Below are 27,368 nucleotides of genomic sequence, written 5' to 3'. Positions count from 1 at the left end.
AATAGAAAGAAATTAATTGGCCAACTAATGTACATATAGAAAAATAATTAGCCGGGTATGGTGGCGCACACCTGTAGTCCCAGCTACTCGGGAGACTGAGGCAGCAGGATTACTTGAGCCCAGGAGTTTGAGGTTGCTGTGAGCTAGGCTGACGCCATGGCACTCACTCTAGCCTGGGCAACAAAGCGAGAATCTGTCTGAAAATAAATAAATAAATAAAGCTTTCGATTAACTGTTTTAGAATTGTTTTTACATTTGTACTCTTTACCATATTGTAGTAACCAGCAAGTGTTGATTTTTTAAAATTTAAACTAAAACATAATTGCATAAGGACTTTATTCTTTCACCTTCCAAATTGCCTAGTTGTTAATCCTCAAACATGGAAAGCTCTGTTGTATCCAGTAAAGGCCTCGGCAGTCGTTTCTTCTGCCTAGAAGGCTCTTTTCCATGGGAGCAAAGTTTTACTCCTCACCTCATTCCTGTCTCAGTTCAAATGTCTTCTCATCACAGAGGCATTTCCCTGTTCACTATATGTAAAATAGAAAGGGACTAGGGAAAATGGTGCTAATACCTTACCCTGCTTAGTTTTTCTTGAAGGCATCTACCATAAATTAAATATCTGTTTATTTGTTATCCCGCTATTGCTTATCTCTTCCACTATTATGTAAACTCCTTGAGGGCAGGGAATTTGTTTAGTGTTCTATTCCTAGGAATTAGAACATTGCTTGGCACATTATAGATGTTCAGCAAAAATCTATTGACTGACCAAGTAAGTGTGTTATAAAATTGTAGCCTAAGGGTACAATCTAGCCCGTATGTATTTTTGGTTTGAGCTTCGTTATTTTTACTTTTTAAAAAAGTTATTTGATGTATTTTAAAATGTCAGATTTTCAACTTTCCCCAAAAAATCAACTCTGCTAACACTGGGTCTTTGTTTTTGTGTTGCAACAACTAGACTGAGCACTGGGCTGCCTCCTTTATAAAGGATCTCCATTCTCCAGTTCGTCATACTCTACACCTCCCCTTCCTCTCAAATTTTGAACAATGACTCTTGTGCTATTGTTGTTTATCATTTTGCCTGCTCTGTTATATTTTCTTAAACTTGGCCCCATTTTGCTTATTTATTTTACCTGCCTGGTGTCTGTAGGCATTTGGGTTAACAACCCCTATTGAAAGTCATAATATTTACAATTCTTGTACAGATATACTTTTCAGATTTAAACTTAAAAGTATAAAATGAAAAAGATGATAGAAGTTGCAAATATTATTAGAGGAGATACACATTGAATTATGAAGCCTATATGTAAAGAAAAAGAAAAGAAAAGCTCCCCTTAGGCCAGCGAGCACATGAAAAGATGCTCCAATTAGTCATTAGGCAAATGTGTATCAAAGCTACAAGATGCCACTTCCCAGTCATGAGCATGGCTATAATAAAAAAAAAACAGACAATAACAAGTGTTGATGAGGATGTGGAGAAATTGGAACCTTCATACATTGCATTTGGGAAAGTAAAATGGTGCAACCAGTTTAGAAAACAGTCTGACAATTCCTTAAAAAGTTAAAAATAGAGTTACCATATACCTTGACAAATCCATTTCAAGATAAAGGTAAACATACATCTATGTAAAACTTGTACACAACTGTTGAGAGCACATTATTCATAATAGCTGAAAAGTGGTAACAATCCAAATATCCATCAACTGATGACTGGATAAATAAGATATGATATATCCATACAATGGAATATTATTTGGCAATAAAAAGAAATGAAGTGTACTGGTTCATGCTACAGCATGATGAATCTTGAAAAAGCATTATGCTAAGTTAAAGAAGTCACTTACAAAAGGCCATTTATTTGTATGATTCAGTTTATATGAAATGCCCCAAATAGGCAAATCTGTAAAGACAGAAAGTAGATTAGTGGTTGCTTTGTGGTGAGCTGGGAGTTAGGGATTGACTGCCAGTGAGTACAGAGTGTCTTCTAAGAGTGACAGAATGTTCTAAAATTAGATTGTGGTGATGGTGCATAAACCTGTGAATTGAGTTGTACCTTCAAATGGGTGATTTTTATGGTATATCAATTATATCTGAATAATGATATTTTTTAAAATAACTTTTATTGATAGCCAGGAAACAAATGATTAAAAGATTGGTGGATTTTCATACCCCAGATCATTAGCTAATATGCAGTCAAGTACAGCCCCAGCTTTAGAAAGAAATAATTGTTCTTTATTTGAATTTACCTCCATCAAAATAGGTAAATTTGCATACTAGTGATACCCTGTGCCTTACTAGGCATGCTTTCTCGGTAGCTCGGCTCTTTCTTTGCCATACATTATCCTCGTGGTCTACTCAGTGGCTTTTGAATGCAATGAAATAAATATGTTTAGTTTGAAAAATTAGTATCTTGGGGGTCCACCAGAAGTATTAAAGAGAATCTCTGATTAGTAACATACTTAGTAAATGGAACTTTAGTAATGGGGAAAGAAAAGCAACCCGACATCTGGATTTTCTGTCACTAGCAGCAGACGTGTTATCAGGATTTTGGATGGGGATTTTATTACATATTCTCTCGGTTGTACAGAGGTTCCTGAGACTCACCTTGCAAATTAACCATCTCAGGTATACCCTTTTACATTCTATGATTTTAAGGGACTTAAAATTCCTGTTAACATCATCAAATAATCAGACCTAGAAGGGGATTTTGTAAGTTATCTAGTGTTGTTCTTGATTGTATAGGTGTCCATTTTGCCAGAAATATTGAACTACCTTAGTTTGTCATTACTCCTGAGATGAATATAATGTAGTTCTAGGAGCAGCACCCAAATGATAAATTGGAGATGTACGGGGAAACCTTTTTCATGTTAATAATCATATTAGTGAAACTTGAACTTTAGAAATTTAATGTACTTGTTTTGTTTCCCTTGGTCATTCAGATATATAGATTGAAACAAAAAGGGTCTAAAATAGTTATTTTAATATAGGTGGTTTCAGACTTTGGATTGATTTCCATTGATACATTTTTTTCTTGACTGAAGGTCGCATTTTTCTATTACTTCTCATGTTTATTATTTTTTAATTGTATGTTGAATATTGTGAATGATATATTGCAGAGGCTCTGAATTCTGTTTTCTTCCTCTGGAGATTATTGATTTTTTGCTTTAGCAGGCTATTAAACATAGTTAGACTTAAACTGCAAACTCTGTCTCCCTTGCAGTGGGTAGCAGCTGAAATCTCTGCTTAGGTCTGTCAAGTCTTTGAGCTGTTGCTTTTTTGTTGGGCTGTTTAGAGTCTCCTTCATGCATGTACAGATCAAGTGTCAGCCAAGGATTTGGGCAGATTTATATGCAGACTTTGTGGGAATCCTTTCTAGCATTCCCCCTCTTACTCTGCCAGCCCTAGATTCTTGTCTTTTGATTCCTCAGACCAGTAAGTTTGCAGTTTTCTGCTTGATTTCCAGTTGCACCTGCTGGCCATGTTGACTGAAGGGTGCCCTCTGACAAAAAGCCATGTATAGGAAAATTTTACCTGGGACAATTCCCTTCTTTTCCTTCTCTGTTTTCCCAAATGTAGTGATATAAAACAAAAACAATCATATATTACCATTATTATTGTTGTCATCTCTCATGGTTCTAGGAGTTAACTAGACTCAGTTGGGGGGTTCTTGCTTAGTCTCCTATTGTTATAATCAAATGGGGGCTAGGGCCATCTTGAAATCTCCCTCCCTTTCATCAGTCTAGTAGTTGATGTGACCTCTACGTGGGCTTTCTCAGGATGGCTAGGTTATAAGAGCAAGCATCCTGAGATTGAGAACCAGACTGGTAGGCTGATATATCTGAGGCTAACTTCTCCTTGGCTTACAGAACAGGACTTAGAGATTTTGAAATTTCATTATCTTCATGACTATCATGTGTGTCAATTTAGCAGTCTCAATAGGCTGGCTACAGATCAAATGAAATTATATATGAAAGTGCTTTGTGAAGTGTAAAGCTCTATGAGATTATAAAGTGTATCAGATCATTGTAGGCCGTTATATCCATTATGCTGGCTTTTTCAGATTTCATTTTGAGAGAGAGAGAGAGAGTGTGTGTGTGTGTGTGTGTATGTTTAAGGGATGAATAGTTTGAATTATGAAAACAATAATAAAAGTCATTGCAGTGTGTTTATGACAAAGTCCTTACTACATTCTTAATGTTTTATCTGACTTCTCTTTTTTAGGAACTTAAGAGATTTAAGAACTTTGTAAAATCCTGTCCTCCTTTTGATATTGTCATCGATGGCCTCAATGTTGCCAAAATGTTTCCTAAAGTTCGTGAATCTCAAGTTGTAAGTATAAGCTTTATTTTGTTATTCCACATCTCTAGAAATATTTAGTATACCCATTTGTGGTTTTCCTTGGGGCTTTTAGCTCCCAGTTTTTCCATCCTCTAAAACTAAGCTCCTAAAGGTGCCACAGCGACCAGCTGCTCAATCTAAGGTTCACTGTTTTCATCTCTGGCAAGTAACTGGCTTTTAAAGCCTGAGAGTAAGAAATTAAAAGAGTGAGAAATTAAAAGAAAGACCATGTAATAAAGGGCCAGATCTGCCCTTTTTGTATAATTTTTAGCTAACCTTCTAGGCCTTTACTCTTTCTTTGAGGTTATTCTATCATTTCTCTGTGGGTCATATTCCTGTATTTGAAAATTATAAACATACATTATTAAGAAATATTAATCACTCATTACTAACATTTTTTTTTGGCCAAACAGTGTGTGTTCATAAATTAACCTAAGCTGTTCTTTTTTCATAAGGTAATCATTTGTTTTAATCAATTTATAAATGCCCTAGTAGTTTCTAATAAGAATGTCATGATTTTTCATAGCAGCAATGAGCAGTTATTTTAATCCATATTTTATAGATTAGAAAATTGAGGCTAATTTTATACAGTAAATCCTTAGAAAACAGTCATATCTTCAAAAATAGATTGTAAAGAGCTCCTGCATTTCAGGCTTGTGGCTCTTATCGTTGGCAATCTAGGGCCATTCATCTGTATTTGAACTGTGTTATTTCTTAAAAATTGCTGCCAACATAGAGGCTTTTTCCTCAGAGATGTTAGTAGTCCAGTTTGGCCATTTATATTCAGAAAAGCTTACAAATACTAACAAAGGACAAGTTTGATTTACAGCAACTTCTTTATATTCCTTTCATTTATGTTTGTGTCTACATTCTTATGGTCAAGTATGTATTTTTTTAATACTTTATTTTTAAAAAAATCACAAAGGAAATTTAAAATATTTTTGGCTCTTATGTACCTAGGGGAGCCTTTGAAGCAGTAATATTGACAAAGTCAGAGCAGAAAAAGAAGAGAGGAATTTTTGTCATTTATGTATGGTAGAGCTCAAGATCAGACGGCTCATTCTGAAAGTCTAATCTGTGAGAAATAAAAAGTTTCATATTCATTTACGTTTAGTTTGACTTTCTGCTTCACACAAAACACTAAAAATTAGCTTGCCAGAGATATATACTCCAAAATGGGACTAGATTTTGGGGGGAAAGTAAGATGTTGAAGTTGATGTAGTCCCCAGCATTATCAGAGAAAACTGTATACACTTTGAAAGATTCTAGCACATTTAGGCAAACAAAGAGACAAAGAACAAAAGATCAGTCGTGAAATCATAAGAATCTGCTACTACTTTTTGGTTTTACTCATTAAACAGTTTAATGTTAGCAACAATTTATGTGACAAGCATTTGTTCTTATTCAGCTCTTTAGAGCACTGTTGTCTTGTGCCAGTGCACTGGTATTAAAGTTGGGAAACCTCTGCTCAGAAACTCAGCTTAGGGACACTCTCTGAATAAAGAAAGAAGAAAAAACTTCCTTTCAAAGCTAGAAATTTGTAAAAAATAAAGGCATATCATATTTCCCATAGACCTATCTTTTTTTTATTTTTCTGATAAATCTGCACACAAATTCTTTTTTTTTTTTTTTTTTTTTTTTTTTGAGACAGAGTCTCACTTTGTTGCCCAGGCTAGAGTGAGTGCCGTGGCGTCAGCCTAGCTCACAGCAACCTCAAACTCCTGACGTCAAGCAATCCTTCTGCCTCAGCCTCCCGAGTAGCTGGGACTACAGGCATGCACCACCACGCCCGGCTAATTTTTTTGTATATATATTAGTTGGCCAATTAGTTTGTTTCTATTTATAGTAGAGACGGGGTCTCGCTCTTGCTCAGGTTGGTTTCGAACTCCTGAACTCAAAGGATCCGCCCGCCTCAGCCTCCCAGAGAGCTAGGATTACAGGCGTGAGCCACCGCGCCCGGCCTGCACACAAATTCTTTTGTGGCTTATTCTCATTCTTCACTTTAACACTTGCTGGGTTGTCAGAAGTAGCCTCCCATTTTTTCTGTTCATCCTGTAGATGGCATTTTAGTTTAGAAATTGAGAATGGGGATTTTGGAGCCATATTCTTTCAGTTTCAGTCCTAGTTCTGCCACTTGTGAGATTGCATGGCTTGAGCAAGTTACTTAACCTCTCTTTGCCTAGTTTCTCAATCTGTAAAATGGGGGTATAATAATATTAATATCTATATTATAAAGATGTTGTGAAGAATTAATGAGTTAATACATATAAGCACTTGGCACATAGTTAGTACTTCAAAGGTATAACTATTATTGTGATTGCTATTCAAATGAACTTCCCAAATGGAACCATAATTTTTGCTTTCAACAGACCTTTATAGGACTCTAAAATTTTTTTTTTATTTATTTTTTATTTTTTATTTTTTATTTTTTTTCAGACAGAGTCTCGCTTGTTGCCCTGGCTAGAGTGAGTGCCGTGGCGTCAGCCTAGCTCACAGCAACCTCAAATTCCTGGGCTCAAGCAATCCTGCTGCCTCAGCCTCCCGAGTAGCTGGGACTACAGGCATGTGCCACCATGCCCGGCTAATTTTTTGTATATATATATATTAGTTGGCCAATTAATTTCTTTCTATTTATAGTAGAGATGGGGTCTCGCTCTTGCTCAGGCTGGTTTCGAACTCCTGACCTCGAGCAATCCGCCCACCTCGGCCTCCCAGAGTGCTAGGATTACAGGCGTGAGCCACCGCGCCCAGCCTAAAATTTTTTCCTGTTATGTCATCCATGATAATGGAGTTAAAAGAAAATACAAATCTCTGCCTTAATATTAAACTCAGTCTAGGTCAGTTACTGAAATGATAATAGATTGGGAATTGAAGCCACTGCTATCAAAAATATAAGAAAAAGTTTTAAATATGAAGGTTTTAAGAAATTTTATTTTCTTCTGATTATAAAAGTAATGTGTATTCAATGTAGAAAATTTGGAAAGCACAGGGGAAAAAACCATATATGATCCTACCGTTCAGCAATAATTTTTATTTCCTTCTAGTATTTTTTAATTGTTTTATGTAGTTAAGCTCCAACTGTGTAATTATATATCTACATTTTAATTTACAGTTATTGAGAAAACTCTCAATAAAAATGAAATTATAAAAGGAAAATAGAAAAAAAATATGTACTATTTTTATATTTGAGATGGGAAGGATTTTTGAAGCATACATAAAATCCAGGAGCCCTAAAGTGAAAAATAGAGAAATTTGCTAGACAGCAAATAAATATTATATACACTGTTAAAAGACAGCAACAAACTGTAAAAAATGTTCACAACAGATGTGACAAAGGGCTAATTTCTTATAAGTCTATAAGGAAAAGATGAACCATGCTGTGGAAAAATAGTTTAACATCATTCATAATTATAGATATACAAATTAAAATGGTTTTAGATTGGCAGAGGTTTAAAAGTTGGTAGTATTCAGTGTTTAGGATGGTTTGGAGAGATAGGGAGGCTAGTGTTTAGTACAGTGTTTTTGGTGGATGATTTGACTACAACTTTCAATATCTAAAATATTGAAATACTACTTGTAGAAACTGACCTATTCATACTAGTACATAAAGTTGTACATGCAAGTATGTTAATTATCGCATTATTGGTAAGCAGAAAAATCTAAATATTATGAATCTAAGGCCTGGTATATATTCACCAATGCTGCGTGTAGAAACTTTAAAAAAAAAAAAAGGCCTGATATATATTGAAACATCAATTTAAATAAATAAGGTAGATCTATATATGCTGATATGGAACAGTAGCCAGAATATAAGTGTACAAAGCAAATTGAAAAACAGCATGTTTAATATTGCTTTACTTGTATTAAAAACAAAACATTACCCATATAGAGATAAATGTTTGTTAGATAAGTCTATATGTCTGTGCCCAGAAAATTTCTAGCAGCTTACACACACACACACACAAACTTGAGAGTGGTTACCTTTGGGAGTGGGAAGAGAGTACTACATAGGAGAATGAGAGGATTTCTAGTTTTCATTTTTATTTTTTGAATTTTCTTTTAGAGTATGTATTTAAAATCTTAAATATCATGAAAAGAAAAAAGTTAAAAGGCATTCTTGATTACATATTTTAAAGTAACTGTATTATACTCTGTGTCTTATGGATATACCACAATTTTTAAATCATTTCCCTATTGTTGGACATGTGAGGTTGTTTTCCATTTTTCAATATGATAAGTAGTACTTGGAAGAAGATCTCTGTGCATATTTTATATGGTTTCTTTGGAATATAATCCCAGAAATGGAACTGTTGAGTCAAAGGGTGTATATATATATATATTTTAAAGGTTTCATTATATATTGCCAGTTGCTTTCTAAAATGATTGTAGCAATTTATACTACCACCAACAGTGTATAAAAGTACCCAAATATAACACATTTCTTCAAGGTTGCTTATTACATGATTGCTTCAACTAGTTACATCTGTGCCATGAGTCTGCTCAGTAAAAAAGGCTTAGATAGGTTTTTCCCCCACCGTTTTTAAGGTCAAACAGATTTTTAAAATTTGGGAACAAAGTTTAATGAAATAGTTCCAAAGGAAATATTCTTCACTCTCTTTTGGTATTATTTTTCTCAATACAATTTCCTTTAAGTATATTTAAAAGGAAGATTAGTAATTCTAGTTCTGTGAGTCTTGAATTTTTTCCATCTTTCTATGAAGAGGTTTCCAGATTTTTTTCTGTGGAATGATGTCCATATCATTTATGCTCTTCCTATGAACCCTCTGCATAATTCTTCTTGATCCTTTTCCCTTAGTGGTTCATTATATATTCAGTATTATTCTCTGTAACCTCATTAGTGAGAAAAGAACCTTTGCATTTATTATTTAGGGAGTAGCACTATGATCACACACCTTGATCTCAGAGCCTACAGTTTAAGGGTGATAGAGATTAAAGACCTAAAAAAGGCAAGTTCCAGTTGCAAATTTATTTTATTTTCTCAATATTCAGAGCCATCTTTTTTACATTTTAATTTTTCTGTAGTCTGAGTTTATCTTGTAATTGATGTTAAAAGAAACTTGCCATCCATCATTTAGAGATGTATTTATTGGTGGCTATCACCGCCTGGATATGTGCAAACTTAGCTATACACAGGATACGTTTATTCATCTATTTGCCACCTCAGTTGAGTTAGTTGTATTGATAGCTCCATATGCTGTTTAATTTTAACCTAAATTTTAACTTTAAATATTATTTATTCCTAAATCTATTGTTCATCCTATAGTTTTTAGTATCTTAATAATGAGGAAGTATGACTACAAGACATACTGAATGGAAGTAGAGACCACAAAGTCCGTGACTGGGTTTCATTTTTATCATAATTTGGAATCTCCACCAAGTCATGTCTCAATTTTTTTTTTTTTTAATAGAAACAGGGTCTTGTTCTGTTGCCCAGGCTGAAACTCCTGGGCTCAAGTGATCCTCCTACCTCAGCATCCTCAGTAGCTTGGACTACATGTACAAGCCACCACATCTGACTAATTTTTAATTTTTTTTTAGAGATGGGGGTCTCACTATGTTGTCCAGCCTGGTCTCAAACTCCTGGCCTCAAGTGATCTTCCTGTCTTGGCCTCCCAAAGTGCTGGGATTACAGGCATGAGCCTGTCTCAATTCTTTAGTGTTTACATTTTTTCTCCTTTCTTTTATTGTATTTATTGTATTGGTTTACATACCATAATATTCATCCTTTTAAAGTATACAATTCATTGATTTTTAGTGTTTTCCCAAAGTTTTGTAACCATTACCACTGTCTAATTCCAGAACATTTTCATTTTCTCCAAAGAAACCCCATACCCATTAGCAGTAATTCCTAATTCCTTCTTCCCCATAGTCCTTGGCAACCACTAACCTTTCTGTCTTTATGGATTTGCCTATTCCAGACATTTCATACTTTCACATAGCATAAAGTTTCAAAGTCCTCCCATGTTGTCGTAGGAGTCAGTGCTTCATTCCTTTTGATTGCCAAATAATAATTGTTTATTCATTCAGTAGTTGGTGGACATTTGAGTTCCACTTTTTGGCTATTGTGAATAATGCTCTTGTGAACATTTGCAAACAAGTTTTTGTGTAGACATATGTTTCCATTTCTCTTAGGTATATACCTAGAAGTGGAATTACTGGGTCATATGGTAATGCTAATCTTTTAAACTGCTAAACTGTTTTCCAAAGCAGCTGCACCATTTTTCATTTCCATCAGCAGTGTCTGAAGGTTCCAATTTCTCTACCTTCTCACTAACACTTACCTGTATTTTTCATTATAGCCATCCTAGAGGGTAGGTGTGAAGTGGTATCTTGTAGTTTTGATTTGCATTTCCCAATGAGGCATGATGTTAAGTATCTTTTAATATGCTTGTTGACCATTTGTATATCTCTTTCAAGAAATATCCATTCAAGTTCTTTGCCCATTTTTTAATTGGGTTTTCTTTTTATTGTTGAGTAGTAACTATATATATATATATGCCAAATACTAGGCCTTTATCATATATATGATTTACAAATATTTTCTCCCATGCTTTGGATTTTCTTTTCAGTTTCTTGATGGTATCCTTTGAAGTGCAGAAGTTTTTAATTTTGATGAAGTCCAATTTATTTTTTTCTTGTCACCTGTACTTTTGGTGTCATATCTAAGAAATCATTGCCTAATTTAAGGTCATAAAGATTAATGCCTATGTTTCTTCTAAGAGTTTTATAGTTTTAGTTCCTGCATTTACAGTGTCTGTATTCTTAGGGAAACAGTCCAGTCTTGGGTATATGATAAACCAACATAATTTAGAATATAGTGTGATTAGAAGGGACTAGCCTTGGACCTTTCTAATCCATTTGTTTGGCCTTCTGTAAATAGCCTTCTGGGAAGAATAAGTCTTGTTATTTATCTTATAGATGTTTTTCAAGTGTAAAGTGTATCCTACTTTAAAAATTTTTTTTTCTAAATTTTCAGAAGAGGAAACAGTCTAGTTTTTTGGTTTTTTAGGAAGAAGAAAGGGTTCTGAGTGACTGGCAGATTAATTATATAACCTATATTTGGAGAAGGACAGCTATAACAACTTGGCAGGGAATTCTGACATTAATTCAGTTACTGTTTCTTGAGTACCTATTTCATGTCAGATACTATTTTAAGCTTTGAGCATATTACTCTAGGCTAATAATCGGAATATGGAAACAAGTTTAGGTTAATGATTATGTTATCTAATCAATAATGCATATTGTTTATCTTGGTGTCTACTAACAATGATTCTTGTGTGCATGCATGACTCTTAAAGATTTGCTTGAAGTACCAAATGAAGAAAATATCTACCCAAAATGCATAAGATACGAATTTTTAAAATAAGTATTGCAAAATAGTTTGGTAACATTCATTTCTCTAGAATATGTCATAATTCAGAAGAAACTATGACTAAATTTTAAAAAGTGTTAGCTGTGAATCCTTTTATAGCACTTGAGTCAACCTTTATGTAGTGCTTGCACTAATATTGGTTCGTCTTTACCTGCTGCAAGATATTTTTAGATTTTCTTGGATTGGATTTCTTTCTATATAAATTTAATTTTTACAGCAATTTTATATTCATGGACTTCTTTTTATGAACAGCCATCCCCCATCAACATGTTACTCAAACTCTTAAAAATGCTTTAGAAGAAAAGTATTACATAGTTAAGGAGAAGTAGAAATTAAATTGTATTCGTGTTTTTTTTTTAATCTGGAGTGAGTGGATAATTGGCTCCACCATCCATCAAATTGATCAAGCCAGAAACCAAGGAATCCAGCCTCAACTGCTCTTTTTCACTAGCCCTATATCCATTTGACTGACAAGTTTTATTGGTTATAACCCCAAATATATCCCATAATCTAGTTGCTTCTTTCCATCTTCATTAACATCATCTCTCATCAAAACTCCTAGGTGGGCTCTTTGCTTTTACATCCTTGCCTCAACAACTTCCCATTACACTTAGAATAAAGTCCAAATTCCTTAGTAAGTAATATAGTATCTTTCATCATTTGATCTTTACTTCTCTTTTCAACCTCATCTATGGTTTTTTTCTTGGTCTTTCACTGCATTATAGGCACAATAGAATTTTTCTTGTCCCTCAAACATACCAAACTTGTTCTTGCCTCAAGATCTTTGTATTTGCTGTTCCTTCAACCTTTAATGTTCTTCTGTCTTCAAATCGCTGGATCATTATTGCACCTCAAAGATCTTTCTTGATTCTTCTAAAATAACCTCACTCTTCTTAGCTCCTTTTGCCTGTATTTTCAGTTACACGCACCTTATTTACTTCTGTGGGGGATTAATGGCCACAGGTTCTTTGCTTTACCTCTCATTAAGAGATGGAGTCTATTTCCCCATCTCTTGAATCTGAGCCAGCCTTATGACTTACTCTTACCAGTATAAGGTGGCTGAAATGACATTGGGGGACTTTCAAGGAAGGACTCAAGAAGCCGTACAGCTTATGCTATCACTCTCTAGGAGCTACCACCTTGTGAATAAGCCCAGGTTAGTTTTCTTGAGAATGAGATGTGACACAGAGAGACAGAGACAGACACTGAGACAGAGACAGACTGAGACTAGCCATCCTAGCTGAGGCCCCAAACTTGTGAATAAGGTCATCTAGGACCAGACAGCCTCCAGGTAACCTGCCAACTGATTGTGAACACATGAATGAGCCCAGCCATTACCATGTGGTACAGAACCATCCTGCTGAGCCTAACCCAAATAGCCAACCCAAAGTATTGTGAGAAATAAATAGTTATTTTAATCCAAGTTTTGGAGTGGCTTATTTCACAGAAATAGATAACTTGGGTCCAGCATAGCACTTACTATCTGCACTTACTCTTATACCTTTCTTTGTTTGCTTTATCAGTCTCTCCCATTAGAATGTAAGTGTACTGAGATTGTAGAGCTTGTGTATCTTGCTCACTGTTGAATCCTCAGCACTAAGAAAAGGGCTTTGCACGAGTACTCAGTAAGCACAGTGCTTAGTGAATTAATGAAAACAATGAATGGGTATACAGTACTGTGTAACCTGTTAGAGGTAACATCTGCTTTTCAAGCGTCACTATAAAAGACTCTTCAAGTTTTACTCTTGGCAACTTACGTCACTTGCTAGCTTTGTGACCTAAGCTAAGTTACTTAACCTCTTGGTGTCTTAAATGAAGATTAAGTTCTTTTTTTTTTTTTGAGACAGAGTCTTGCTTTGTTGCCCAGGCTAGAGTGAGTGCCGTAGCATCAGCCTAGCTCACAGCAACCTCAAACTCCTGGGCTCAAGCGATCCTCCTGCCTCAGTCTCTCAAGTAGCTGGGACTACAGGAATGCGCCACCCTGCCCGGCTAATTATTTGTGTGTATATATATATATATTAGTTGGCCAATTAATTTCTTTCTATTTATAGTAAAGACGGGGTCTCGCTCTTGCTCAGGCTGGTTTCGCCCGCCTCGGCCTCCCAGAGTGCTAGGATTACAGGCATGAGCCACCATGCCCGGCTTAAACATAGTCCAATAAATTTAAAAGGAAAAAACAAAACAACAAAACCTTGTGAGTGTACTTATTGTCCATGGCTGTAACTTTGTAGAAATAAAAGCTTGGTAGTTTTTTAGGATGTATATAGTCTCCTAATTTAAATAACTGACAGTCTTTACTCTTTCAGTTTTATCAGTTTTGGGTCTTCATTCTTTTTGCACTGGTGCTTAGAATCTAAACTTGAGTCATCAAGTAAATGGTGATTACTCTGTAAAGTAACTAAGTAACAAATATATGGGCAGTATAGAGAAAATAAAGATTAGTCAGGATAGGCTAGGTTATACTGCAGTAGTAAATGATCCAAAATGTCAGTGACTTAAAATAACATTATTTCTTGTTCATGCTTCAGGCCTATTGAGGGTCATCTTTCATCATCATCCTTATTCCATGATCCAGAATAACTCTGAAATATTACCAGTCACAGTGACAAGGGAAAAGGGAAGCTGATGAAGTATCCACTGGCCTGTAAAGCTTCTGTTCTCTGATATGATACCCATCGTTTCTGCTCATATTTTATTAGCAGCTAATACAAGTTACATGGGCACACCTGAGTTCAATAGGACAGGGAAGACAATCCTACTATGTGCCTGAAAAGAGAGAGAATTAGTCATTTTGAACAACTCTAATGACTGCCACACTGATGTTGCTGATGTCATGCTTGTTACAATTGTCAAGTCTAGCCCAAGAAATAGAAATGAGTTTTAACATGGCAATGCCAATTGTCTTTGCCTGGATTCTTTTCTTCAGTATCAAGTCCCTTCACTGTACATATATGTGGCAAGAGCTGATGCTTTTGTTGATCATTCTTCCTAGGATGATCAGGGAGGGAATTCTAAAAGTCTCCATGACTCATACTTTACACTTATTTTCACAACTTTCATTTTAAGAAATTAGTTTTTCTTTTCAGAAAGTCATAATTAATAATTAGTGATTGCCTTGAGGGGACAGGAATAGCATACTAACTTTTCACTTAGAAAACAGAAGGATAGAGTTAACTGGGCAAATCTCTGACAAATGGACCCCATTTGTTTGGATGGTTGATTTCTCATAAGTATTTCTGTTTCCTGCGGCCCAGTGTGGGGCATGTGTCTCCTTACTGTACATACTTTTGTCTGTATACAGTGTTGGTGAAAGTGAGGCTTACAAACAATATGTTATGACCCAATTTAGAATTCCCATCCTCAAAACAAGCCTTCCGCTGTCATCATGGGAATATCACTAGATTTGAGGCCATCAGTTGGCATGGCAAACACTAGGTCTGTTTTAAGGAAGTGGTTACAATGTATTATAAGCTTTGGTTGTGGTTTAAAAAGTACATAAATAAATAAATAATGTATATGGTATTCCCCCCCTTTTCCCCACTGGGTGCCTGAAATCTTGGATAGTACTGTACCCTGTATATACTGATATTTCCTATACTGTACATGCATACTTGTGATAAAATTTAATTTATAAATTAGGCACAGTAGGAGCTTAATAAAAATAATTAATAAAATAATTATTATATATAAAAAAGAAAACAGAAGGATATAAAGTGGAAAGCTTATTATGCTATGTTTTCTCAGTTATTCTCTCCCCTCCCCCACACCTACACATGATTCAATCCTAATGCTTTTGTTCCTTGTACCTTTTGCAGCTTGCATTTTGGATTTTCAATGTTCATAAGCTCCTCTAATAGAGGGTATATAGGAGGAAAAAAGCACATCATTTTAGTTAATCTTGCTAGCTGTTCAAAACTCTGTTCCCTATTTCTATAGATAACTGAGAATTGGTTAAAATGGCTTCAGCAGAATGAAAATTTATAATGTAATTTAAAAGAATTATGGCCAGACATCAGCACTGAATGCTTTCATTCTTACAGCATGCTTGGGGCATTGAATAGAAAGTAGTTTGGTGGAAACACTGTAGAATTTGTTTTGATTGCCATCTCTTAGTTGGTTTTACTATAGGGAGAGAAAATGGAGGCAAGGGTATTAGCTATTAAAGGTCATTTGGCAGAGAGTTTACTCAGCAGTGAGTTCTAATTTTTTTTTTCTGCTACTCAAGTTATTTGATTTCTTTCTATTGATTTACATAACCTCTTGTAAAAGTTTCAATACCATAAAGCACCTAAGATACAATAAACTATGCTCAATGTTTTTGTGTGCATATAATCCTGGGCGTATTTTTTTGCCCAAAGTATAGAAATGTTATGGAGTTTGTCACCAGCTGTGCTTGAAATTATGTTTCAATAATGTTAAAGCAGCAAGGAAACATATAAATACCTTATGTTGTTTACAACAACAAATGTTAAATATTGAAGTAGAATTTTTATTATACCTCCTTAACTTTTAAATACATAACTTTTAAATCCACATAATTGTCCTTTTAAGGACTAGCTTTAGAGGTCAACTGTCTTGTTTCTTGTGTCCCCAAACTTGGGTGTCATGCTGCTGCTATTGACTTTGAGAAACATACTGCTCTCATGTTAGCTCTGAGATGCTGTTTAGTATTTTTTTTCCTTTCTCTTTTTTTTTATTTTAGCATATTATGGGGGTACAAGTGTTAAAGTTACATATATTGTCCATGCCCCCCTCGAGTAAGAGCTTCAAGCGTGTCCATCCCCCAAATGTTGCACATTGTTTAGTATTTTTTGTGTATAATTTTTTTTTAATAGAGATGAGGTCTTGCCATGTTGCCCAGGCAGGACTCAAACTCCTGAGCTTAAGTGATCCTCCCACCTCAGCTTCCCAAGTAGCTGCATACCACCGCTGAGTGATTTTTTTTTTCTGTACTGAAATCTAGAATCAAAAAAATCTATCATTTTTCCGAATTTACTTTCATCTGAAGTTTTGTTCCTTACTAATGATTGGAAATGATAGGTGACTGGAAATAACTTCTAAACATTTTCTTAATTTTGGTCAGCTGGCTAACAGTTTTTTTCCAATAGAATTTAAAAGGTGGTTCTTATTGTGTTTTTAAGGCTAGCAGTTATACAAATAATTTATTAACCTAATTATTTCTGGATTAAATTCTAACCCAGTTTCCTTGATTTACTCAGAACTAGGTTAATTTTTACACACATTTTCTGATTTCAATACTAATGTCATTCATGCTGTCGCCTACCAAGAGGCTCCGGTTTATAAATAGTTATGTGCTCAGAATATCTAAAAATGGCAAATAAATATGGTTGGGTTCTTCATTGGCCCATATTGCATTGCTAAACTGTTTACCAGTTAAATTCTATAAACTTATATTATTAATAGGAGCTAAGCACTGAGACAGATGCAAGAGAAACAAATATTAAATAGAAATAGCCCCTCTCCTGGAACATCCAGCTGGTTTTAGTGTTAATATGTTTACCTTTGAGTGACTTTATAATTATCTGATTTAAACATCTTTGTTTAAAACAAAAAACCTGTTTTATATTGTACCTTAAAAGTTGGCCTGATGAGATTGAAAAACAAATGATAGCATTTAAAGTGCATTTATCATTATGATCATTGATATTTATTAAACAGTTACTGTGTATACTTTACTTAAATTATCTCATTTAATCCTGAAGAAAAGCATTATTATCCTCATTTTGCAAATGAAGAAATTGAGACCCAGAGAGGTTAAGTAAGTTGGCAAGGATCTCACAACCAGTAAGGGACAGAGTCAAGATTTATGCCCAGGTAGTCTAACTGCATGGCCAGTGGCCATGTTCATTAGTTGTGAGTTTACCCACCCATAACCCCTCTATGATGAGTCACTTTTTACTTTATACAATTATATATTTTACAAGTACTTATCACAGTTCTTTTTTAAAAACTCACACATATTTTTAAGATAAGAAACTGAACTTTATAATTGTGTAAACTTACATAGTAATGTTTCTGCTATACTGTAGAATATTGATTCTCAAACTTGACTGTGCATCAGAATGACTTGGAGGGCTTGCTAGTCTCACACCCAGAGTTCCTGATTCAGAAGGTCCAGGTGGGGTTGAGAATTTGCATTTCTAAAAAGTTCCCATGTAATGCTGATGGTGAATGTCCAGAGACCATATTTTGAGAAACACTATTATATAAAAATGTTTTATCAGAAGGGCACTCATACTCCTTTACAAAAACTAGCAATTTTAGAAGCCAGATTGGTCTCTTAATGACTCTTAGAGTGGAAATCTATTTTTTTAACTAAATATGTGAAACTCATTTTAAGGAACTGGAACTTGGTCCTAAGTGATATTCTTCTTCCATTTTCAAAATAGAAGTTTGTCATGTTTCCATAACTAATAGTTATGTTATCAAGGAGTTAAATTAGCATTGTGTTAGTTTAATTTACCTAGAATATGATCTTAAAAATATATATATGTGTTAAGTAGCCCAAGGAGAAAGCGATAATTGGAAAAATCCTGAGACTAAAAGTAATTACGTAGAATATTAAAAGCAATGAAATTGCTTGTTTCTCCCTAGGGAACCAAGTCACTGTTAGTGTGGATTCATGGGACTAAGATCTGAAAAAAGAATAAATCAATGGAAATAATAAACTTGGACTGTAAATATTAAAACAGCTAATCTACCATGTTTCCCTAAAAATAAGACAGGGTCTTATATTTATTTTTCCTCAAGAAGACATGCTAGGGCTTATTTTCAGGGGATGTGTTATTTTTTTTAAGTACAATACAACAATCTACATTTATTCAAATATAGTAAGTTGTCTTCTTCTGGACATCATCATAACTCTCCAAACCTCAAATTCCATTCTGAATTTCTTGCACTTTATTTCCTTTAAAACCATTGGCCCCAATCTCTCATGTCCCGCAATAGAACTCTCACGGGGCAAATGAGAAGGGCAGGGCTGCTTGTCTTTACCACTCCAAGACGAAATGCATGGTTTGTGCAGATATGTTGCGTAGCCATGCCCATCACTAGGTCTTATTTTTGGGGTAGGGCTTATATTGCACAAATGCTTAGAAATCCTGCTAGGGCTTATTTTATGGGTAGGTCTTATTTTCGGGAAATACAGTAGTAGCAGCATTTAATCCTAAGTCATTAGGGTTTAGGAAGGGCTGGTAAGAGTTCTCTAATTTATAAACTTGTTACATGGAGGAAAAAGTAAATCTAATCTTGACTCCTTACTTTTAAGAAGTTACATCTGGCTAGTCAAGGGTGATATAAGTGACTTGGGGAAATAAATGGGCATTAGTGGATGCCAATCCAGAATTCACCAAAAAACACAAAGAATGATTCCTGGGGTTTTTTTTTTTTTCTTACTATTCATTTTTGTTGGCTTGACTGGGAAGTCACATTGCCTTAAGTCATACAATACCAAGCTAACTATTACTTTTTGTCACGTATCACTCCATCCATTCCTCCTGCTTGACAGAGTGAGTTCTGTTTTGTTATGTGACTGCTGAAATAGTAGGCACCACTCAGGATTATTCTTTCATGTACTAACCGATAATAAAGAGAATGAGGCCGGGCGCGGTGGCTCACGCCTGTAATCCTAGCTCTTGGGAGGCCGAGGCGGGCGGATTGCTCAAGGTCAGGAGTTCAAAACCAGCCTGAGCAAGAGCGAGACCCCGTCTCTACTATAAATAGAAAGAAATTAATTGGCCAACTGATATATATATAAAAAATTAGCCGGGCATGGTGGCTCATGCCTGTAGTCCCAGCTACTCGGGAGGCTGAGGCAGAAGGATCGCTCAAGCCTAGGAGTTTGAGGTTGCTGTGAGCTAGGCTGACGCCACGGCACTCACTCTAGCCTGGACAAAAAAGTGAGACTCTGTCTCAAAAAAAAAAAAAAAAAAAAAGAGAATGAATGGTCAGATAGATTAGGTGGGTTTTTAGTGAAGTGAGCAAGGGTGTAAGTAGAAACATGAATGAAGCCAGGCAAAATTTCTGTAATGAATTTGGCTTCATATTCCTTTCTTTTCAGATGTCCTAGAAAGGTACGTTTTGCATGGTGTTTGAAATGAAGTTTCCCCAATTGTATTAGTCAAGTTATCTGTGGTCAGGGTGTCTTAGAACAGCATTGTTAAGAACACTGCGTTGCCACGCTCCATTATCTGTTATCTCTCTGGCAAAATCTTAATGGCAAGTTGATTCCCAGGCTTAGTGTATCACTGATAAATGTCTGTGCAATAATTACTTGGGGTGCGGTGAGATTGTCTTTGTGAGTCATTATTGTGTGTATCTTGCTTCTATGACAGTATTTTAAAACATCCTCCTAGGAAATGTAGTAGGAAGAGGCCACCTATGAAAATATACCCACTGTAACCAAGAAATTTTAAAAATATTTGTTAAGTAAGTAAGTTAAGCAGTGATTCAGAGTGATTAATAAATTTACTTAAACTTTTTTTGAAGCTATATAAATTATTCTTACCTAATTATGTGGTAATATTTTACTAACTATTAATTTCATGGTAACATTTATTTTAAAAGAGCATTTTTTTCCTTTTAAAAAAGTTACTGTTTCCCTCTTTTCCCTATTATAAAGGCTGATTTTTCTCCCAATGAAATAGGATCTATTCAGATCTTGTTGTTTTCTTGCAGTAATTCATACATGGCTTTTTTTCCAGATAATATTAGGAAGGAGATTTTATATACATATATATATATATAGTTCCTTAGAGTATTTACCTCCCACCAACTGGATACTCCTCATTTATAGATGATTTTTATCCCATTTTGTTTTATAAAAGATATAAGATGGTTATAATAATATACACAATACAGAAAATAAAATAAATTTAAAATAAGATAAAAGAAAATAAAAGTAAGAATAGAATGCAAAGGCAATATAAACAGGAAAATAATAGTTTGAGGCTGGTGCACAAAATGCATACTATGAAGTGTTCTATTGATTTGGCTGTAAATTCTGTGAACAAACTTGATGAAAAGCATGATCATTTAAGGGTAGGGGCTCATACTTTCATCTTTTTGCACATCATTTATAAGCACTCCACACTCCCTTCATAAGCATCTCATCTAAAGAGATTCTCAAAGGAGGCTGGGGTAAGAGCAGGGACAGAAGAGATATCAGAACTTTGGAGAGTGAGAAGGTTGCCTGATAGAATCTTCCAAGGGAGATATTTCTACTGTTAGCCTTACAAATTTATAGGATTCACATAATTCATTAGATTAAATGGAAACAAATTGCTTAGAGAAAGGACCATTATTCCTGATATTGAAACCAAAAGGGTATCTCCTGTGGGCACTCACTGGGCAGGGCCATGTGGGTACTTTGAGTGCTATTCACAACATTCTTGGTATACCGGGTGAATGGATTGTGTAAGCATTGGCAGTAAAGGAGTCAGAACAGTGTGTACGCTTGAGACAAGCCTCTGACAATACTGAACAGTATCACTAATGCTATGAAGTTGGTCAAAAGGCTTGATAGCAAGACTCATGCCCTTTGACCCTTTTGGAAAATGGGTAAGTTGATATTTCACTTCATATCCATAGTAATCCACAGTAGTGCTAGACCTTGTTTTTAAAAATTATAATTTCATTGTAGTTTTTTTAAAAGTCTTTTTAAAAAGCACATATCCCTAATATTCCTGCTATGTAGTAGGCACTTTGAAGAGGTACTTGTGTAAGTTCCAGTGTAAGAATTGCCTTTGATGTCTGTTAAATCAGGGGTCCCAAACCTACAGTGAGTTGTATAATGATTTCATTATATATTACAATGTAATAATAATAGAAATAAAGAACACAATAATATAATGTACTTGAATCATCCCAAACAATATTCATTTTATTAATTCATTGTTTTTATTAATTCAAACAATCAACTTCTTTTTCCAGCCTTTCTTTTCTCGCCCTCCTTTCCCCTAACTCTTCCCAGACTCTGGTAACCACCAGTCTACTTTCTATTTTCATTAGATCTACTTTTTTAGCTCCTACATGTTAGTGAGAATATTAATTGTCTTTCTGTGCTTGGCCTGTTTCCACCCAGTTTTTTCTATTATTAACATATTAGTATGGTACATTTGTCAAAATTAATGAACCAATATTGATACATTATTATTAACTGAAGTCCATACTTTATCCAGATTTCCTTTTTTTACCCACTGACCTTTTCCTATTGCAGAATCCCATCCAGGATACCACATTACATTTAGTCATTATGTCTCTTTAGGCTCCTCATTGCTGTGACAGTTTCTCAGATTTTCCTTGGTTTTGATGACCTTGACTGTTTTGAGGAGTACTGGTCAAGTATTTTGTAAAATGTCTCTCAATTGGGATTTTTATTTATTTATTTTAGACTGTGGGTTTAGGGGAAGAAGAGCACAGAGGTAAAGTGCCATTCTCATCACATCTTATCAAAAGTACTTACTATCTCTAATCATTAGGGAAATGCAAATCAAAACCACAATGAGATATCACCTACCTCCAGTAAGATTGGCCTTTATCAAAAAATCCCAAAGCAACAAATGCTGGTGAGGATGTGGAGAGATAGGAATATTCTTACACTGCTGGTGGGACTGCAAATTAATGCAACCTCTGTAGAAAAGAATTTGGAGATACCTCAAAGAGCTACAAATAGAACTATCATTTGATCCGGCAATAGCACTGTTAGGCACCTACCCAAAACAACAAAAGTCATTGTATAATAAAGACATCTGCACTCGAATGTTTATGGCAGCACAATTCACTATAGCAAGCATGTGGAAACAACCCAAGTGCCTGTCAATCCATGAGTGGATTAATAAAATATGGTGTATGTATACAATGAAATACTACTCAATTATAAAAAACCTCTAGCACCTCTTATATTTTCCTGTATAGAGCTTGAGCCCATCTTCCAAAGCGAGGTATCACAAGAATGGAAGAATAGGCACCATATGTACTTGCCATCAAACTGGCACTGACTGATCAACACTAAGGTGCTCACACAGTAGTAATATTCTTGGGCGATAGGGGGGTTGGGGTCAGTAAACTCACAACTAATGGACATGATGAGCATTGAAGGGGGGAAAGGTCACGTCTCAAATCATGGTTGGGATGTGGCAAAGTCATAACATGTAACCAAAATGTTTGTACCCCCATAATTTCCTCAAATAAAAAAATTTTTAAAAAACGAAAAATGCAAATAAAAACTATACTGAGATATCTCAAAAAAAAAAAAAGTACTTACTATAACCATGACTTATCACTGTTGCTGTTAACCTTGATCACCTGGCTTTGCAGTTTCTCCACTGAAAAGTTACTCTTTTTTCCCCCTTTCTATCCTATACTCTTCAGAAGGAAGTCACTATGTGCAGGAAGAGTACATAATAGCTGCCACAATAGCTGGCAGAGTTATGCTCTACTTCCTTGAGGGCAAGTGTTTATTAATATGTAAATTATTTGGAATTCTTCTGCACAGGAAATTTGTCTGTTCTCCCCCATTGGCTTATTTATAATCATTTATTTATAGCAGTATGGACTTGTGGATATTACTTTTAATACTTTGAGTTATAATCTAATATACCTTTTTTGTTCAAATTGTTCCAACCTTGGCCACTGCAAGCTTTTTGTTGGCTCCTCTGCCATCATTGTAGGTGCTTTTTTATTTGTGTTTAAGCATGTCCTTACCTTCTGGCAGTACATAATGCCTTGTCTTGTACAAAATTCTTTCATTTCTTTTATTTTTTGAAACATGGTCTCTCTGTGTTGCCTGTGTTAGAGTGCAGTAGTAGCATGATCATAGCTCACTGTAACCTCAGACTCTTGGGCTCAAGCAATCCTCCTGCCTCAACCTCTTGAGTATCTGGACTACAGGTGTGTTCCACCCTGCCTGGCTAGTTTTTTGTTTGTTTGTTTGTTTTGTTTTTTTTTTGTTTGTTTGTTTGTTTTTCTTTTTTTTTTTTTTTTTTTGACTCACTGAGAGCAGGGATGTTTGTTTTGTTTTTTTGGTGGTTTTTTTTTTGAGACAAGATCTCACTCTGTTGCCCATGTTGGTCTTGAACTCCTGGCCTCAAGTAGTGATCCTCCCGCCTTAGCCTCCCAAAGTGCTATGATTACAGGCATTGTCCACCATACCCTTCTCAAGATTATTTTTTTAAAAAGGGAGGCTGTTTTAATCTTCTTTGAAGACATGCCACCCTCTTTTTTGATTATTGAGGACAATTAAAGAAAATGTATTTCTGCCACTTATTGTCACAGTTTTGCCTAGTCTCACCGTATGATTTTCTTCAGGGGTTAATCTTATTTGTGGGTTGCCTGATTTGGAGGATCGGCATGTGTTTTGGTTTCTTTTTATCTTTTTTTTCTTCTTCTGTTTCCTCAGCAATGGAGTATGAAAAGGCACAAGTGAAAAGAGAAATTTAAGTAATTAATATAAACATTGTTCAGAGCAGGTCTCCTATTACTGTGTCTCATGTCATCAAAAAGTGGTTGTGGCCGGGCGCGGTGGCTCACGCCTGTAATCCTAGCTCTCTGGGAGGCCGAGGCGGGCGGATTGCTCGAGGTCAGGAGTTCGAAACCAGCCTGAGCAAGAGTGAGACCCCGTCTCTACTATAAAGAGAAAGAAATTAATTGGCCAAATAATATATATAGAAAAAATTAGCCGGGCATGGTGGCGCATGCCTGTAGTCCCAGCTACTTGGGAGGCTGAGGCAGAAGGATCGCTTGAGCCCAGGAGTTTGAGGTTGCTGTGAGCTAGGCTGATGCCATGGCACTCATTCTAGCCTGGGCAACAAAGCGAGACTCTGTCTCAAAAAAAAAAAAAAAAAAAAAAAAAAAAAAAAGTGGTTGTTACTAACTGATAACACTAGTTACCTGCAAAAGGGAGAGTTATATAGAATGTTGGCTTTTGATATCATGTATTTGTGTACTGTTAGAATTTTTTTTAATAATGAGCTTTATTTTTTTATAATTTGGAAAATAACAAAGGTTTATTTTTAGAGTCAGTGGAAACCTAAAGAAAAGAACTTACCTTTTCTGTGGTTTGAAATGCCTTAGAACTTGAGAACTTTTTTCCATACTTGATGCACTCAAACTTTTGGTTATTTTGCATTAATTTTGCTTAGCTGTACCTGTGTTTTTTACTACTTTAGCTATGCTAGTGAAATTGGCAGTTCTGTCCAATTATTTTATGTAATTGCAGTGATCATTTTAACATTTGAAGATTACTTGAGATTCTCTGACAGTTGTTTCAAGTGTATAAGACATCTCTATAACAAGTTTATTACATATCTTATAGGCAGAGACTGCTTTGTGTGTTTCCAAAAAAAGGCATACAGCTGTTTTGGTGTGTTGCTGTAGAAGGGATAGGTGGGGATCTTTCCCATCGTTTCTTTGTTTTGCAGGTTTTTCATTCTCTGTCTGTTGTATCCATTGTATTTTCTATTCTGTGCCCTCTGAGCATTATACCTTAAGATTACTTATCTTTGTGTCCTTCCTTTCTCCCTTAACCTGTCCACCCAGGTATTTAGACCTGCCAACTCAAGTAAATCCCTCTCCCGATTTTCCCTGGGATGTGTGGCATGTCTCAAAATGAGAGTGCCATTGTAGCCACTAATCTATATGTTTTCTAGCTCCAGTAGGGAGCAACTCTACTCTCTTTGTTGCCTCGCTGCTACCTCCCCCTAAAAGAACTCCGACAAGTTTAAGCTCTTAATCTTGCTACTTCATTTGGAAATTAGGATATTCTAAGATTTAATAGCAGAAAAGATAAATAAAACACGGAGTTTTATTTTCAAATTTGTGACATTTTGGAAACCAAAAAATGTGTCCTTTTATCTTCCCCATGTGTTTTTATTTTTATTTTATTTATTTCATAGTATTACGGGGGTAGATACATTTTTGTTACATAAATTGCTTTTGTACAGTTTGAGTCAAAGTTGTGCATTGGACCTATTAGGTATGAATTTACTGATCCCTTCCTCCTTATTTTTATTTTAATACAACATGCACAAAACAACCAAACTTTTTTTTTTCTTTGAGACAGAGTCTTGCTCTATTGCCCAAGCTAGAGTGTCGTGGTGTCAGCCTTGCCCACAGCAACCTCAAACTCCTGGGCTCAAGCAATCCTCCTGCCTTAGCCTCCCAAGTAGCTGGGACTACAGGCATGTGCTATCACACCTGGCTAATTTTTTCTGTTTTTAGTAGTTATTGGATCTTGCTCTTGCTCAGGTTGGTCTGGAACTCCTGAGCTCAAACAATCGTCCCACCATGGCCTCCCAGAGTGCTAGGATTACAGGTGTGAGCTATCATACCAGGCCCAAACATGAGAATGCTAAAGGGAACATAGGCTGAAAGGGAACAGATCTTATAGACTTTAAGGATTTGTGTCTTTATCCTAACAGTGACAGGAAGCAGGGAATTGACATGATCAGATTTGCATTTTGAAAGTATAATTCTGACTGTAGTGTGAAAAGTAGATCAATGATTTTTCATCACAATGGTTCTATATGTTTACACTTTGATGTACCACCTCTGTACCAAACACATAGCAATGATAGATGAAATATAGAAATAGAAAACTGAAATATTACCAAGGTCAAAACTAAACAAAACATTGGTAACATAAAATCTCTAGTAAGACTGAAACTACAGGCCTGTTTAGCTCTGAGCCTTGTAACAGGCATGAAGGAAGATAATTCAACTCCTTTGGGGTAATAGAGACTGAAAGTGTACCACTCAAGATGGGGACAAAGGCAGATTTATTGCTTAAAGTGGAGTAAGAGTAGAACTCCTCAAAGTGGCAACAGAGGCTGGAGTAAGCAAAAAACTTTTTCTTTTTTTTTCAACCAGAGCCTACTCAGAAAGGAAAAAAAAAACCTTTTAACTATCATTTGAGGTATGTCCTATAACTAGCTACAAGCTCCAGGAATGAAAACACAAGAAATAGCCTAGCAACTTACCAGTAACTAAATCTATAATAATCCCAATATCAACACAGGACTCAGGAACTGAGGAGGCAAGTATGTCCAAAATTTTTAGGCAGGGAGAGTATATGCGCAGAGGAAGTTAAGGAGTGAAAAGTAAAGATAAAGTATGCTTAATGTGCTCAAATACAAATGAATAAATTTCATTCAAGTAAGAAAATATGTAACAAAAAGAGGCAAAGGTGAAACAGGAACAGATAGATGTTTAAAAGAATCAGGCCAAGTGCAGTGGCTCACAGCCTGTAATCCCATCACTTTGGGAGGCCAAGGTAGCAGGATCGCTTGAGCCCAGGAGTTTGAGACTGCAGTGAGCTATGATCATTCTGTTGTACTCCAGCTTGGGCAACAGAATAAGACACTGTCTCTTGGGGAAAAAAAAAGAATCAGAAATCTTGAATGAAAGTAGTCACTGAAATAATGAATTTAATAGACACAATAAACTCAAAGCTGGCCACAATGAAAGAGAAGTTATGAGTTGGAAATTGGTACTGAGAAATTTACCCAAAATGTAGCACAGAAAGACATAGAGATTTACAAAGGGAGAGACTGACTAGATAGCAAGTAGATGAATCTTCAAATATTTAGAAAATAAAATGGAGAGAATATGGTAATCTACCAGA

The 27,368-nt window shown here is 35.5% G+C and overlaps 1 protein-coding gene across 5 annotated transcripts in view; it reads left to right on the top strand.

Moving 5' to 3' along the window:
* Positions 1 to 27,368, top strand: part of PRORP (protein only RNase P catalytic subunit) — a 133,332-nt gene that overhangs the window by 37,858 nt on the left and 68,106 nt on the right. For all 5 annotated transcript variants that reach the window (XM_076004101.1, XM_076004099.1, XM_076004102.1 and 2 more), the window contains one exon: positions 4,219 to 4,326. In XM_076004101.1, the coding sequence (XP_075860216.1) occupies positions 4,219 to 4,326 (108 nt within the window). The remainder of the gene's footprint in view (positions 1 to 4,218; positions 4,327 to 27,368) is intronic.

The sequence above is a fragment of the Microcebus murinus genome, chromosome 6, assembly GCF_040939455.1.
Source record: "Microcebus murinus isolate Inina chromosome 6, M.murinus_Inina_mat1.0, whole genome shotgun sequence".
Classification (NCBI taxonomy): Eukaryota; Metazoa; Chordata; class Mammalia; order Primates; family Cheirogaleidae; genus Microcebus; species Microcebus murinus.
The sequence above is the reverse complement of the archived record's forward strand: the minus strand, read 5'-3'. Positions and strand labels throughout refer to the sequence as shown.